This window comes from Beta vulgaris, chromosome 1 (genome assembly GCF_026745355.1).
Source record: "Beta vulgaris subsp. vulgaris cultivar EL10 chromosome 1, EL10.2, whole genome shotgun sequence".
Taxonomy (NCBI): domain Eukaryota; kingdom Viridiplantae; phylum Streptophyta; class Magnoliopsida; order Caryophyllales; family Amaranthaceae; genus Beta; species Beta vulgaris.
The window spans coordinates 26,386,025-26,403,234 of NC_079202.1; the positions used below are offsets into that span (position 1 = coordinate 26,386,025).

A 17,210-nucleotide genomic window follows, 5' to 3' on the forward strand; every position below is an offset into this window, starting at 1 on the left:
TTACATGCAATTTGGTGAATTACATAGAAAGTATCTAGAAGGATTATTTTTGAAGTGTGTGGATTTTGGGGAAACCCTAACTCTCATGGCAGAGATTCACCAAGGGCTATTTGATGCTCATCAAAATGGCCTAAAAATGAGATGGTTATTGCACGAACATGATTTCTATTGGTCTACTATAAGAAAAGATTGTATAAATTATGCTAAAGGTTGTAAAAGATGTCAGAAGTTTGGACAACATCAGTAGGGTGCTAGTTTCATAACTAAAATACATTCTGAAAACCTTGACCTTTTAGAGGATGGGCAGTAGATGTCGTAGGAGAAATCAATCCTGCATCCTCTAAAAAGCATCCATATATCCTAGTGGTGACTAATTACTTCACCAAGTGGGTGGAGGCTCAGGCTTTCAATAAGATTACCCATGTTGTAATAAATTATAACCTTTACAAGATTTGGGATTCCATAAACTATAACCTTTGATCAAGACACAGTATTCAGGAACCCTGACTTACTGGATTATCTTAATTAATTTGGGATTACTAAGTTGTATTTTACACCTTATTATGCTCAAGAAAATGGTCAAACTGAGACTACCAGTAAGATCATAGTAAAAGGGATCTCAAAGTTATAGATAATAATCCAAGAAAATGGGATGAATTGTTGCTATATGCCCTATGGGCCTATAGGACCTCTAAATTGGGAGCAATAAGAGTTACTCATTTTAACTTAGTTTATGGACACACTCCAGTAATCCCTGTTGAAGTGAACATAAGATCATTTAGGGTAGCCCAACAAATGGGATTATCAGTAGATGATTATTCATAAGCAATGAATATTGAAATTATGGATGCTCTATAAGCTAAGGAAGAAGTTTTGGCTAAAATGAGAATCCAAAAGAAAAAGGTTGTTGGGCCTACAATAAAAAAACTAGTCCCTAAAGTGTTCCAGGAGAATGATAAGGTTTAGAAAATGTTTATTCTAGAAGCAACTTACAAAGATCCTCGGTTAGGGAAATGGTCACCTAAGTGGCAAGGTCCCTTTATCATTCTTAGGAAAAATGTCTAGAAATGCATACCTATTAAAAGATATACATGGCAACATAAATGATAGAGCCTTGAATGGCAAATTTCTATAGAAATATCATCCATCTGTATGGAAAAACATGATCCTGTGTTTCAACAAAAACATGTATGTAAAATTGATTCAAATATCTAGGGATTATTGAGATTATAGCATTAAAAAATAATGTTATATCTTAAACATTCCAGCATTGTCTAACAGCTAAACTAGGGATTTTAATGGCTGGCCCAACATTATAGAGTTTCTCCTTTTGGAGGATCAAGCTATGTTGTGCAGCCATGTTTTTGAACATCTCTTGCCTCAAATTGGCAAGCTTGGTTCGCCCTTAGTGTAGCTTCTTCTTTTCAATATCAATGGAGCTTTGAAGTGAAGACTTCTCGTTAATAATATTGATTTCCTCTCTATTGATCTCAACCAAGCAATTTTGTAGAGACTGTTTTTCCTTAGAAAGAGACTTCGACTTATGATCAAAAGAACTCAAAGAATCTTGGATTTGTATACTGAATTTTCTAAAGGACTTTGCTTGAGTTTCCAAAGAAGCTTCCTCTTCTTGAAGCTTTTGAGCTGAGAATTTGAGAGATTGAACTCTTGATTCAGCATTACACTATTGGAGAAGAAGGGTCTCTTTAACATAATCAAGGCAAGTATCCAATACTCAAAGCCTTGAGAAATAAGGGATTCCAAAATCTATTAAAGCGTCTGTGCAGAAGTCTGATCATAAGCGTTGTCTGTAAGGGTCAAGGAGAGTTCCCATATTCTGGCTTCTTGTTTTATATGCTCGGAAGACTCATCATTAGAGGAATAATTAGTGCTAACGTAAGCAGGTTGATTCCTTACAATGATGGATGTTTGCAAATTTGTTTCTTTCTCCCCATCAAACTCTTTCATCACACTTGCTTATTGAGTGCTTCCATCTGTATCTTAAAGTAGAGAAGCCAAGTTAGTAGGAGAGTGAAGTCTGGTTTTATGAGGATATGGATTCATATAGAGGAAGTCTAAAATGAACTCACTAGGAAAGAAAGGTGAACCAGTTTTAGAAGAGGATTGTGAAGTTGATGATGAACCTTTGAACACATAGGTAGTCAAAAGCTTAGTATTGCTCCTCAAGGGTGTAACCTCTAAGGGAATAACATCCTCTAGAAATTCACCCCTTGCAATAGAAGGGCTTGTTATAACGGTTGTTGGAGCAATAGGAGAGCTTGGAAATTCAAAATTTAAGGGAGTTGACTCCAAGGGATGTTCGTTCAATTGATGAAGCAAGTCTTCATCAACAGACTCCACAATAAGATGCTCAATTTCTTCCAATTTGGGGGGGCAGAGGTTTAGCAGTTTTGCACCCCATGAAACGGTTGTATTCATGAGATTCAAGACCACGATATAATAGCTTAATAGCTTTAGCATTAATTTTCAATTTCTTATAGTCAATTGAATCAAAATCACAATAGGGTTTAGAAACTACCTCATTCCTTTCATTTTTGTTGTCACTTTGAAATCTTCAACCTCTATGGCTCTCCATACCTGATAGTTTTGTGCGTTGATGAAGATCTCCATCTAATTCTTCCAGTATGTGAAGAATATCCCATGGAACAACCTTCTTCGAGTTCCTCGGTAGAATTTATGTTCCTTGGATCTTTTTCTCAATAGGGTTTCCCACTTTTCGTCAGACCTTGCTCTGATACTAATTGTTATTTATATAGGAACACGACAAGAGGGGGGGTGAATTGTATGTGAAGGAAATGAACGTAACTTTTTGCGGAATTATAAAACCATGAAAGGAACAAGAGAAAGACACAAGAGATTTTATTAGGCTAAACTTCATGAGACCAACAAGAATAAACAACCTCGACCACTAGGGATTTCAAACTCAACTTTTTCACTATAATAGGCCAAAACACCTTTGTTACAAACCTATTATCTCCCGGGTCAGTCTTTGAGTTCCTTTACAAACTCAAGTACCAACAATAGTTCCCTCTAAATGTTGTTCCTCTCAAACTTCGCTCGAAGTTCCTTTCTCTTTCTTTTCTTCACTCAAAGCCTCACACTTTACAAGAGTTCACTCAAACCCCTTCCCCAAACTCAAACTATAAGAGTTCTTCTTATCTCTTTTCGCAACTTGAAATACAAAATAGTAGAATGATAGAAAGTACTAATGAAACAATGAACTCATATGGTGATTGTATGGGTATGACCGACAGCACAGGTCGAGGACGCGAACTCATAAGAAGGAAGTTGATGTCTCCTTGTCTTGAGACTGATACTGCCGTTGCGGCCACCAAAGATTACAAAATGAAGGAATCTTCCCTTTGACAAATTCATTACAGCTATACACGTGTCGAAGGATTACATACCCTGTCAGGAAAATAGTACGCCAATAAATAACCAAACAATACTATTTTTGAAGGTACATTATTTCTCATACTAAAAATAGCTTATCTATCTTTCGAAGCTTTCTCTCTCTACAATCCTTATTGGACATTAGCTGACTTGAGCGTCGGAGGGGATTCCCTCACAACCACCCCGAAGGTAGCTCACGTATATTCTTGTGCAGATCACCACTCCCGGATAACCCCCATTACAAACGGACACCTCTTGAGTCCGCCACCGTTTCACAATCGAAACAACTTGGCGCTAGAAGGAGGGGCCTTCTATCATTTTGAGTGACAACCATGGGTGACTCAGATAACAACGTTGGTCACAGTTCACAAGAGTTCGATGTCGGGCATACATCCTCTCAACCTCCCATTACTGGACCGATAGGAAATCCGCAATTCAATTATCGGATACCGGGCAATAAGGAGCAGACCCCAAACAACAACGTACCATTCAATTTGGCTCAACTGAGTCAATTTTCCCCAGAGCAACTTCAAACCGTAGCATCTTTCATCCAGATGTTAGCGGGCAATCCTTAGTTAAGTAATCCACCTATTCAGCAAGCAGGCGGGACCCGTAAGCGACCACTGGCTATGGCCCGTAGGAACGCGGACGGCAACCCGCTCCGGAAGATGCGCTCCTTGAATCAAGAGGGACGAGAGGTAGAGAAGCGGATTGATTAGTCAAGGTATAAGGAGCCGATACTAGAGATCGAGGAGACTCAAAGTCACTCCCGTCATGAGTACAGCAACAATGGTGCTAGTAACTATTCGACAGGGGGTCACCTTCTCATCAAACCAAAACTCTCTCCATCAACTTCAGAAATACTGAATCATCCAATGCCCAGGATCAAAATACCATCGTCCCAAGTATGATGGTACATCTGATCCCGACAATCATGTGGTGGCTTATGAAGGCCACATGTTCTTATACACACAGGTGGACGCTATCTGGTGCAAGGTCTTCCCGTCTACTCTAACCGAGATAGCTCAGACATGGTTCAAAAGTTTGAAGCCAGGTAGCATTTCTAGTTTCTCCAGCTATCATCTACTTTTGGTACATACTTTGTGAGTAACAGGCGCTACGAGCGCACGACTGGAGAATTATTATCTGTTCAGCAAGGCGAGAATGAAAGCTTGTGAGATTTTATCGGCCGTTTCAATGTTGAAGCGGTCTCAATTCCGAGATTTTAACAGGATGTGGACGTGTTAGCCCTAATGACGGGACTGAAAGAAGGATCACCTCTCCAGAGCTACTTAGGCCGAAAGACTTATACGTCTCTCGGCCCGGTCCTTGGCAAGGCCAATGACTTTATAAAGGGAGAAGAATTTGATAAGGCTGCGAGCAATCGTGAGCCAGAAAAGAAAAAAGAAGCTAAGGAGAGGAAAGACAAGGGACGCGAGAATGATCGCGGCCGAGATGAAAGAAGGCAAGAGTGTAACGTGGTGAAAAGGGGTAACGACCGTGAAAGTTATGATCGAGAAAGAGGCGACCGTGAGGGAAGCGGTTGCGAGAATGGCGAACGCAAGGAAAAATTTGAAGCGTACACCCAACTCACTACTTCCAGAAGTCAGATATACCTGATGAATAAGGACAGCGATAAATGGCAGCGTCCAAAGAAAATGTTCCATAAAAACCGCGACAAGAGCAAGTGGTGTGATTTCCAATAGGATCACGGGCATTTGACTGAAGATTGTCGGCATCTGAAGGATAATTTGGAGGATCTAGTAAGAAGAGGTTATTTCAACCAATACAAAGCTCAGACTAGGGAAGGAGATCTGATCAAGCCCGTAAACCAAAACGTCCAATTGCGAATTAGTGAGATCCACGTTATCATTGGCGGCCCGATTCACGGGGGAAGTGTAAACGGGGCGAAGGCCAGCTTAAAAGAATTCATGCATCATGTTAATTTCAACGAAAGTCTGTCATGGAAGAAGCCGCCAGCAATGTCGGCAATGTCTTTTCCTTAGAGGATGCTAAGCATGTCGTCTATCCACATGACGATATGTTAGTGGTCACTCTAAAAGTCTCAAACTTCTTGATTCATAGAATTTTGGTGGACGGAGGCAGCTCTGCAAAAATCCTTTATTTGTCAACATTCGAAAAGCTAATGATTGGCCGAGAGCATTTGAAGCCAGTCAGGTACCCAGTTATTAGGTTTACAAGAGCATCAGTGGTACCAGAGAGGATAATCACGCTCCCGATAAGAATTGAGGAGAACGAAGCAGTCAGGGACGTCATGGTGGAGATCCTGGTGGTAAATGTCCCAGGGGCATATAACGCCAGTATAGGGCGCCTCATTATTCATGACGCCCAAGGGGTCGTCTCAACCTACCATCTGATAATGTTGTATGTCTCCAATGAAGGGGTAACATCAAGAATGAAAGGCATCCAAGAGATGGCGAGGTCATGTTACTTAATGGCGCTGAAGCTGCCCGCCAAGAGATTCTCAGTAGAAAGTCTTGACCCGCCATCAAGAAAGCAAAGAAGAGCTCAAAGAAAGGCCCAAGTTGGGGAAAAAGAAAATGATGAGGCAGCTGAGAAGAAAATGGAGGTAGCCAAGAGGGCTAAAATGGTATCAATGAAGGATCTGGGTGTTAAGAGAATAATAAGAATAGCTATCCTAAATTAAGAAAGAGAATTAGGATGGGACATTAATTTAGTTCAATAAATTAAAATAGCGGTTGTTATCATTTGCTAAAAACTAGGTGGGTGACATTGTTTTAGAAAAACTATAAATTAAGTTTTTTATTTTTCATTTCAGATCATCCAAAAAAAAAAAAAAAGGAAACACAAAGAGAGAGAGAGAAAAGCTTTAAAGAGAATTTTTAGAGAAAAATTATTGGGTGTAATTGGGGTGTGTATGTATTGTGAGTTACAATAAGTGTTGTGAACACTTGTGTATTATTTATCTTTTCAATAAAACTTTTGCAGCGTATTTATATGTTGTATAATATGAGCACTATAAGAGGGGGGTGAATTATAGTGAGAGAATAAGTACTACTTTTTGCGGAATTAAAAGTAAACTTGGGAACAAACAATGGGAACACGAGAGATTTTTACGAGGAAAAACTTCCTAGGCCTAGTAGGAAGAAACAACCTCGACCACAAGGGATTTTAAACAACTTTCCACTATAATAGGCCAAAACAACTCTGATTACAACCTATTACTTTTCTCTCGATTCTCAACTTAAGTCACTCAACTCAAGTTCCCAACGACAGTTCCCAACAACTGACGTTTCTCTCAAACTTCACTGAAGTTCCTTTTCTTTCTCTTCTCTTTCTCTTTCTCTTGCTTCACTCAAAGCTTTCTCACACTTACAAGAGTTCACTCAAACCCTTTTCTCAAAAATACACTTTGTAAAACAATGGAAGAGTAATAAAAACTCGATTAATGTAAGTATGAATTCTCTTAAGGAAAGGCACTGACACTTTAGATAACTTAAGACAAATTAACTAAGTCAGACACACTTTGGTTGACTAATAAAAGTCAGACACATTTTCACAAATGAATTAGGCGCCTATTTATAGACATTAAGACAAGACATGATTTCCACTAACTTAGACCATTATCACATGTTCTCCATGATTTTAATTAATTAATTAAATTAAATTATTATTCCATGTCATGTAAAGATCCACTAATCCATACTTCACTTCATAGAAGCAGTAACAATTACGTGGTTTTGCAAACTTGGAGAATAATTAATCTTATTTAATTTAATTAAATACTTGGAGGATAATTAACTTAGCCACTAAATCCACTAACTCATAAACTGTAGCAGTAAACCTTAGGCGTGTAATCTAGAATTTAGGAAATAAATAAATAAAATACTTTAGCTAGTTTTTAGGAAAAAATATCTTTTTCAAAATCTTTTATAAAAACCGGAAAACAGTTTTTGTATTTCAAAAATCCGAAACATTTTAAAAACCGGAAATAATATATTTTCGAAAACTAAATCTTTTAAATAAAATATAAAAGATAAAATATATATTTTAAAAAGATAAGATTTGAAAATCAGTTATTTTAAAATCAGAAAATCTATTTAAAATCTTTTCCTAACAAACTTAAACTAACTTCCTAAAATTATGGATCTTAGTCAAATATCCCTAAAAACTCTAACAACTATATTGGGCACACAATTACTTAGGCGCACAATATTAGTCACTTAGAAGTTCCTAAATTAGTTTTAAAGTCTTGTTCCCTAATTATTAAGTCTTGTTCCTAAGCCTTGTTCCTATAGTGCCAGGTCTGTTCCTTTCATGGGAACAGAACCAAGTTCCTTTGAGAATTCACCACGAACTTAATAAAGCTATTACTCAACCTTAACAAGAAGATTAATAAATACCCTAATGTATTCTAATCTTCATTCCATGCTTGATTCTTCATTTCTCGAACATCTTTACTTCGATCTTGATTAATTCTCCGCTTTAATCTTCAATCAAGTATTCTCTTAGCTCGAGCATGAATTACCTTGCAACAACATAAATAAAATATACTATGTCTTTTGTGGTTAGGTCATCTTCAAAACTCAAGGGTCAACAATTTCCCCCTTTTTGAAGATGGCAACAAAAGGCATATACTAAAATAATAACTATAAGTCATATAAAAATAATTTTAACAAAGTATGTAACCAAGTTAAATTAAGTATTATAGACTCGTTATTTTATTTTGTAAAGTCGAAATATGAGAACATAATCAATGACAAAAAAAATTTACTCTGATTTGCCTTATCTTTCCCCCTTTGGCATCTTCAAAAACATAGTCCACGATTTCAAAAAGATGAATATTATTCACTAAACACATCACACCACCAAACTTGTAAGAAATAAGTTGGTTAGTATAAGCAAATAAAGCATTCAACTCTCAAAAACCGCAATCCAAGAATATTAGCCATTCATTTAGACGCACACATGCAAAAAGATCAAACTTAGAATTAAGCAAACCAATAAGTTCCATTGTAGCATGATTAAAGGAGAAGGATAGAAAAGACAAATATTAAACAAAGTTCATGTTCCCACACAAAATAAAACAAGCTAAATAGAAAAGTTTATGATTTAGGAGAGGGAGGTTGTTCTACTTCTTCCACCACATCATGAAGCTTTGCCATCACTTCTTGATGATTTTCGGCCAATGTATCATTTCCCTTGAGCACAATGTCTTCCAACTTCAACAATCTAGAGTTCATAGCTTGAATGGAGGAAGAAAGTTCACCAAGCCGAGCCATAATCTCTTGTTGTCCATCCAAGGCTTTGTCAACTTTGCTCATAACCCCTTTTACCAACCCATTTAAATCCTTAGCTTCCGTAGCAAACTCCATCATTGCTTCCGAATGACCCATAACCAAGGAAAACAAAGAATCCAACCTTCTAGCATGAGCTAGAGTATATGTAGAACCAATGGTAGGATTTTGAGAAGACGAGGGAGCTTGAGAAGGCTTGGGGTTTGCGGTTTGTTCCTTAGGTTTGGGAACAGCAGGTTGTTCCTCTAGAATGGGAACACCACTGTTTCCTTAGCTTTAGGAACAGAACAGGAGGGTTTTGAGGTAGAGGGAGGGATAGGATCATCTTGTGGTGCTAGGGTAGAGGGTGAGGCAGATTTTTGTGGAGATGGAGGAAAAGGAGGATTGGTTTCCATGGGAACAGGAGTCGGTTCCCTAGAAGGAGGTAGGTTAGATTCATAATCTTCCCTATCAATCACCTTTACTTCATCTTCCTCACAACTTTCTTCGGCATCAAGAATAGGAAAATTAAGCACTTTCATATTTTGAACCCTTTGACTAGCTCTAGTGCTCTTCATAACCGGTTTCACCACCTCATCAACCACCTTCTTCCCTTTCTTCTTAGTTTCTTCTTTTTCTTTTTCAATTTTCTTTTCTTTTTGATTTTTCTTTTTTTTTCTTTTCTTTTTCTTTTTCTTCTCTTCAACTTCTTTTTCTTCTTCTTTCTTCTTCCACTTCATCATCCACATCATCATCCTCATCATCATCAAGATTAGCACGTCCCTTAATAACTTCTCCATTCACAACACAAACATTTAAGTTATTCAAGGCACGCACATTCAACATATTTCCCGTGGACACACTATGGACTGAGTTCCCGAAATTTTACTTTAAACTTAAGTAGAATTTCGGTTACTAAGCTCCATACCAACAACAAATCCATTTTCAATGCAATGACTCAAATGTTGAATCATTAAAGAGGAAAGTTTATGTGTTTGTGAGAAGCTAGACAATGAATGTAAATTAAATCCAACATGCTAACTTGAGCACGTTTGGAAAGCGAGGCAATAAAGCTTTCTTGAGGATGTGAAACAAAATTTTGTGATAAGGGGAAAGAAGATTATGATCAAGAAATGTTTTTCCCTTTTGACCACCATACTTAACAATCAATTGATCAAAGAAATGTCCGAAAATGGATACGAACCACGTTGTTTCTTGAAATAAACATCTGTTCCTCTCACGGGAACACCAAGCAGTTTACTCAAGATTTTTGCATTAAAATCATTTGAGTTCCTTTCACCAAGGTGGAACAATTTCCTTCTTCATCCATGGAAAATTTTCACAAAATTCGTCCATCAATTTAGGAATCAAACTATTTCCATAACATTTCACAAAAAGATTTTCCCAACCTTGAAACTTAATCATATTAAGAATTGACGAAAGTTTACTCTTTTGCACCAAGAAACATCAATAAAAAGTCCATGCACATACCTAGTTGCCGTGGAATTTTTTCGAACACACGAGTTGTTCCTCTCTCGGGAACATCGATTCCCCCTCACTAGTTGCATGAGCTTCTTCAACCTCCATTTCAACCGATTCTTCTTTTTCTTCCTTTTCCTTAGAATTCTTGATGAAGAATTTGGAGAAATATCCATGGGTGTTGGTGATTCAATTTTAGAGGATGAAGGAGAGGGTTTTTCGGCTTTGTGGGAGGAGAGAGAGTGATAAGTGTTTTTGGTAGTCATGTTTTGTGGAGAAATTTTCGGTTTTATGAGAAGGAAGAAAAAAATTTGTTTTGTTTTAAGGAAAGAATAATATAAAACCGTGTATTTACACGTTTTTAAAAAAAAAAAAATCTTCTAAAAAATATCTTCAACTAACTTGAGAGATATAAGGAAAAATCAGATTTTTAGGAAATAAAATCTGAACAGAATATTTTTGGTTTTTCGAATTTTGAAAAAAAAAAATCTAACTCTAATACGCTGGGAATTGGGAACAGCGTTTGGGAACATGAATGGAACAATGAAATTTTGCTACTTTGGAACTCCATTAATTCTTTTAATCCTTTGTTATCACTTAAGGCATAGAATTGTCCTATGAACAATAAGGGGAATATTATTGGACATTGGTGAGCAGTTTTCAGACATTTTTACTTATACATATGAAATAATCATATAAGAATTGTGATGTATTTAAGCAAATAAAAACATCAAAAATGCACATCCAGACATAATGCCAAAGAATTAACACAAAGGGGAATAATGTAGCAATCATTTCAATTTATTAAGCCAAGTTCAAGTCTCAATTTCTCAAACCTATCTCTATTTAAGGGTTTTGTCAAGATTTCTGCAATTTGACGTTCAGTCTCACAGAATTCCATTTTAATAAGACCCTTTTCAACATTATCTTTCAGAAAGTGATGCCTAATATGGATGTGTTTGACTCTTGAATGTGTACGGGATCTTTAGAAATACTAATAGCACTAGTATTATCACAATAGATGGGAACACATTCAAAGTAGATTCCATAGTCACGTAGTTGTTTTATCCATAGCATTTGGGAACAACATGCTGCTGCTGCAACATATTCAGCCTCTGCTGTAGATAAAGCAACTGTGTTTTGCTTCTTGGTGCTCCAAGAAACTAAACTATGACTAAGGAACTGAACCATACCTGATGTACTCTTTCTATTGACCAGATCTCCTGCATAGTCAGCATCCGCAAATCCTTTCAATTCAAAGGTATCACTCCTCGAATAGAATAGGCTTAAATCATCTGTTCCCTTGAGGTATCTTAGGATTCTCTTCACAGCTGTGAGATGAGATTCCTTTGGATTGGCTTGAAACCTTGCACATAACCTACACTGAAAGCAATATCAGGACGACTTGCAGTTAGATATAGTAATGAGCCAATCATACCTCGATATTGGTTTGATCCACACTTGTTCCTATAGAATCTTCATCCAATCTGGTTGAGATTCCCATAGGTGTATGATTAACTTTGGATGCTTCCAAACCATACTTTTTCAATAGTTCCTTTATGTACTTTTGTTGATGGATGTAGATTCCTTCTTCTGTTTGCTTGATTTGCAACCCCAAGAAGAAGTTGAGCTCACCCATCATACTCATTTCAAATTCTTTACTCATGAGATTAGCAAAGTCCTTGCACAAAGATTCATTAGTGCACCAAATATAATATCATCAACATATATTTGAACAACTAATAAATGTTTTCCTTTTGATTTTAAAAACAAGGTTCGATCCAATTTTCCTCTTTTAAACTCATTTTCAAGAAGGAACTTAGAAAGTCTTTCATACCATGCTCTTGGAGCTTGCTTTAACCCATAAAGAGCTTTGTCAAGCTTAAAGACATGATTAGGAAATTCTTTATTTTCAAAACCTGGAGGTTGTTCTACAAATACCTCCTCATTAAGATAACCATTTAGAAAAGCACATTTTACATCCATTTGATACAATTTGAAACCCATGAAGGCAGCAAAAGCTATGAAGATTCTAATTGCTTCCAATCTTGCAACTGGAGCAAAAGTTTCTTCATAATCAATGCCTTCCTGTTGATTGTATCCTTTCACAACTAACCTGGCCTTGTTTCTTATGATAGTTCCGAACTCATCTAATTTGTTTCGAAACACCCACTTTAAACCAATAACCTTGTTATGTTTAGGCTTAGGTTCAAGGTGCCAAACTTTGTTTCTTTCAAATTGATGAAGTTCATCCTGCATTGCTACGATCCAATCAGCATCAGTGAGAGCTTCTTCATGATTCCTAGGTTCCAACATAGAAAGAAAAGCATGAAAAGCACAAAAGTTTTTCAATTGAGATCTCGTTTGAGTTCCCTTATTTATGTCACTGATTATTAGTTCCACAGGATGGGAACGATGAGTTTTCCAAGGCTTTGGTTGGAAATCCTGGATGGAAACTTGGTTTCCTTGATCATCTTCATTTCCTGTACTTGGGAACCAGGTTCAACAATAGTGGATTCATTCACTAGTGCATCATCACTTAGTTCCTCTTCTTCCTCATTGGGAACAGGAACAGGATGTTGTTCCCTTGGCTTTGTTCCCATGACTTCGTCTTCCAAAGTCTCATCAATAAGACTTAGGTCTTTTGTCAATCCTATTTCGAAGTCATCTTCAACCTGTGTGCTTGCATCAAATTTATCTGTTTCATCAAAAATAACATGCACACTTTCTTCTACACACATAGACCTTTTATTATACACTCTATAAGCCTTGCTACTAGAAGAATATCCTAAGAATACAGCTTCTTCACTTCTAGCATCAAATTTTCCAATATTTTGTTTCCCATTATTATGAACAAAACATTTACATCCAAATGTTCTGAAATATGTAATATTGGGCTTTTTACCAAAATACAGCTCATAGGGCGTTTTATTTAATAAAGGTCTTACCATGGCTCGATTTATAATGTGACAAGCAGTATTCACAGCTTCTGCCCAAAAGTTTTTAGGAAGTCCACTAGCTATCACATAGTCCTAGCCATCTCTTCTAGTGTTCTATTCTTCCTTTCAACAACACCATTTTGTTGAGGTGTTCTAGGGGCTGAGAAATTGTGATCTAATCCATTGTCTCTGCTAAAGTCATCGAACTTAAATTTTCAAACTCTTTACCATGGTCGGATCTAAGGTGAAGTAACTTATGACCACTCAAATTTTGTACTTTCTTTGCAAAGACAAGGAACTCATCATAAGTCTCGTCCTTGCTAGAAAGAAAAATAACCCAAGTAAATCTAGAGAAGTCATCTACAATTACTAACACATATTTCTTTCCACTCCCTTTGTATCCTCATAGGTCCACATAAATCCATATGTATTAACTCTAAAGGTCTTGTGGTACTCACCACATTCTTGGACTTGAAAGAGGACCTAACATGCTTGCCTTTTGCGCATGCATCAACCACAGATTAATAATGAAACTTAGTAGAGGGTAAACCTAAAACTAGTTCTTTAGAACGCAGTTTGTCAAGCAAGGAAAAGCTAGCATGACCTAGACGCTTGTGCCATAAGAATGAATCATCATCAATAACACTAAGGCATGTGAATTTGTTTTTGGGAACAAGGTTGAGATCCACAACATATGTGTTCCCTTTCCTTGTTCCTTCCAAAATGATATCCTTTGTGCTATTGTTGACTATCAAACATTTTTCACTATTAAACTTCACACAGTTCCCTCTATCACAGAATTGGGAAATACTTAACAAGTTATGCTTTAATCCATCAACTAGAAACACATTTTCTATGGAATGTGACGATGACTTACCAACTTTGCCCATGGCAACTATGTTACCTTTCTTGTTGTCACCAAAAGTCACACTTCCACCATTGTAGGCTGAGAGTGAGAGAAATCTTGATTTATCTCCAGTCATATGCTTAGAACAACCACTGTCTAGGTACCATGTGTTGTTCCCCCTCACTCCAACCTGCAAGAAAACTAATTGTTAGAGTTAGGAACCCAATCTTTCTTGGGTTCCTTTCCTTCAGGAACAATAGATTTCTTTTTCCAAATTACTTTACTTGTTTCCAAGTTCTCATTGATGCGACCAAGTCTTTTAGGACAAGAGTTCCTAAAATGACCAGTGTTCCCACAAAACATACAAACTTTATCACTTGGTAAATCAACTCTCTTTTTAGGTTTTTCAAATTTCTTTTTGTGATTAAAACCAAGACCTTCAGTTCGTTTTGTTTGAGGGTTCTTAATCCAGTTTGGAATAGGTAGCATTTTCTTTTCATTTCTCATTTGGTGCAGTTCCCCTACAAGTTCCTTATTTTCAATTTCCAAAAATGAAACATGATTTTTCAATTCGTTTATTTCAGATTTGAAACTTTGCAAGGGAACTGACTTAATGTCAAATGAACTTACTTCAGGAACAAACTCTTTTAGTTGTGATAACTCAAGCTAACAAGTAGTTCTCATTTTTAAGATTTTCGAAATCCTCTTTTAATTTAAGATTTTTGTCAAACAATTCGAAAAATCTTTTCTCAATATCAATCGAACACTTTTAAGCCAAGAGGTATGTTCCTTTGCTACACTTAAAGCATGTTGACATTGTTTTAGTTTAATGGTTTCATCTTTGCAATCATTTACAGCGTCAACAATAAACTCAAATAATTTTTCTTTACTTAAAGAATTAAGACGAGTTTTGATGGTGTCTAGACTTGCCTCAAGAGATTCAATCTCTTCATCAGATTCGGAATTGTCAAGAGCCATAAGACAGAAGTTTGCAGTCTCCTCATTTGGTTGAGGATCATCTTCTTCCTCAGAGTCAGAGTCTCCCCATGCAGCAACCATAGCTTTCTTCATGTCAGATCGAGTATAGGAGTTTTTGTATTCTTTGTTCCTATCTCTGCTCTGTTCCCTTCCTTTGCCTTTTTCTTGTTCCCATTGGGGACAATCCTTGATGAAGTGCTCAGAACTGCCACACTTATGACAAACAAGTTTGTTAGAATATTTCTTATTCTTACCTTTGTAATCACCTTTCTTCATGTTCCTAAACATTCTTTTGAATTTTCGGACCATGAGAGCAGATTTTTCTTCATCTGTTTCTGAGCCTTCACTTTCATCAGCTTTTAAGGCAATCGACTTTTGCTTGGACATGTCTCCATTCTCATTGTCCAATTGCAACTCATGAGTCATGAGGGAACCAGCAAGTTGTTCCAAATTGAACTTAGTAAAGTCCTTAGTTTCCTGTAAGGCAGTTACCTTAGCCATCCAACGATCCCTAGGAAGGCTCCTTAGGACCTTTCGTACCTGTTCCTCAGATGTAATCACTCATTTTTGTCATTAGTCGTAGTGACATCAAAATCACCTACCTCTATGACTCTCCATACCTAGTAATTATCGGCTTTGATAAAGATCTCCATTCTGTTCTTCCAGTAAGTGTAAAACTTACCATTGAACATTGGTGGCCTCTGCGTAGAGTACCCTTCTTCCAGTTTCTCTCTAGTATTCATATTTTTCAAGATCTTAAACTCAATAGGGTTTCCTGAATATTAGAGTTCCCGCTCTAATACCAATTGTTGTATAATATGAGCACTATAAGAGGGGGGGTGAATTATAGTGAGAGATAAGTACTACTTTTTGCGGAATTAAAAGTAAACTTGGGAACAAACAATGGAAACACGAGAGATTTACGAGGAAAAACTTCCTAGGCCTAGTAGGAAGAAACAACCTCGACCACAAGGGATTTTAAAACAACTTTCCACTATAATAGGCCAAAACAACTCTGATTACAACCTATTACTTTTCTCTCGATTCTCAACTTAAGTCACTCAACTCAAGTTCCCAACGACAGTTCCCAACAACTGACGTTTTCTCTCAAACTTCACTAGAAGTTCCTTTCTCTTTCTCTTTCTCTTGCTTCACTCAAAGCTTTCTCACACTTACAAGAGTTCACTCAAACCCTTTTTCTCAAAAATACACTTTGTAAAAACAATGGAAGAGTAATAAAAACTCGATTAATGTAAGTATGAATTCTCTTAAGGAAAGGCACTGACACTTTAGATAACTTAAGACAAATTAACTAAGTCAGACACACTTTTGGTATGACTAATAAAAGTCAGACACCATTTTACTCAAATGAATTAGGCGCCTATTTATAGACCATTAAGACAAGACATGATTTCCACTAACTTAGACCATAATCACATGTTCTCCATGATGTTTAATTAATTAATTAAATTAAATTAATTATTCCATGTCATGTAAAGGATCCACTAATCCACTACTTCACTTCATAGAAGCAGTAACATATTACGTGGTTTTGCAAACTTGGAGAATAATTAATCTTATTTAGTTTAATTAAATACTTGGAGGATAATTAACTTAAGCCACTAAATCCACTAACTACATAAACATGTAGCAGTAAACCTTAGGCGTGTAATCTAGATTTTAGGAAATAAATAAAAATCCTTTAGCTAGTTTTTAGGAAAAAATATCTTTTTCAATATCTTTTATAAAAACCGGAAAACAGTTTTTGTATTTCAAAATATCCGAAACATTTTAAAAACCGGAAATAATATATTTTCGAAAACTAAATCTTTTAAATAAAATATAAAAGATAAAATATATATTTTAAAAAGATAAGATTTGAAAATCAGTTATTTTTAAAATTAGAAAATCTATTTAAAATGTTTTCCTAACAAACTTAAACTAACTTCCTAAAATTATGGATCTTAGTCAAAATATCCCTAAAAACTCTAACAACTATATTGGGCACACAATTATCTTAGGCGCACAATATTTAGTCACTTAGAAGTTCCTAAATTAGTTTTAAGTCTTGTTCCCTAATTATTAAGTCTTGTTCCTAAGCCTTGTTCCTATAGTGCCAGGTTTGTTCCTTTCATGGGAACAGAACCAAGTTCCTTTGAGAATCACCACGAACTTAATAAAGCTATTACTCAACCTTAACAAGAAGATTAATAAATACCCTAATGTATTCTAATCTTCATTCCATGCTTGATTCTTCATTTCTCGAACATCTTTACTTCGATCTTGATTAATTCT

General features: G+C 36.4%; 1 protein-coding gene across 1 annotated transcript; it reads left to right on the forward strand.

The window, feature by feature from the left end:
* Window positions 1–5,377: 5,377 nt before the first annotated feature.
* Window positions 5,378–6,082, forward strand: LOC104899577 (uncharacterized). The gene has a single exon (XM_010686794.2). It carries the CDS (start codon window positions 5,378–5,380, stop codon window positions 6,080–6,082), a length of 705 nt encoding a protein of 234 aa, XP_010685096.2.
* Window positions 6,083–17,210: the final 11,128 nt, after the last annotated feature.

Excerpts from the sequence above, each read along its gene's own strand:
- LOC104899577 (XM_010686794.2), top strand. The coding sequence starts at position 5,378 with ATGGAAGAAGCCGCCAGCAATGTCGGCAATGTCTTTTCCTTAGAGGAT.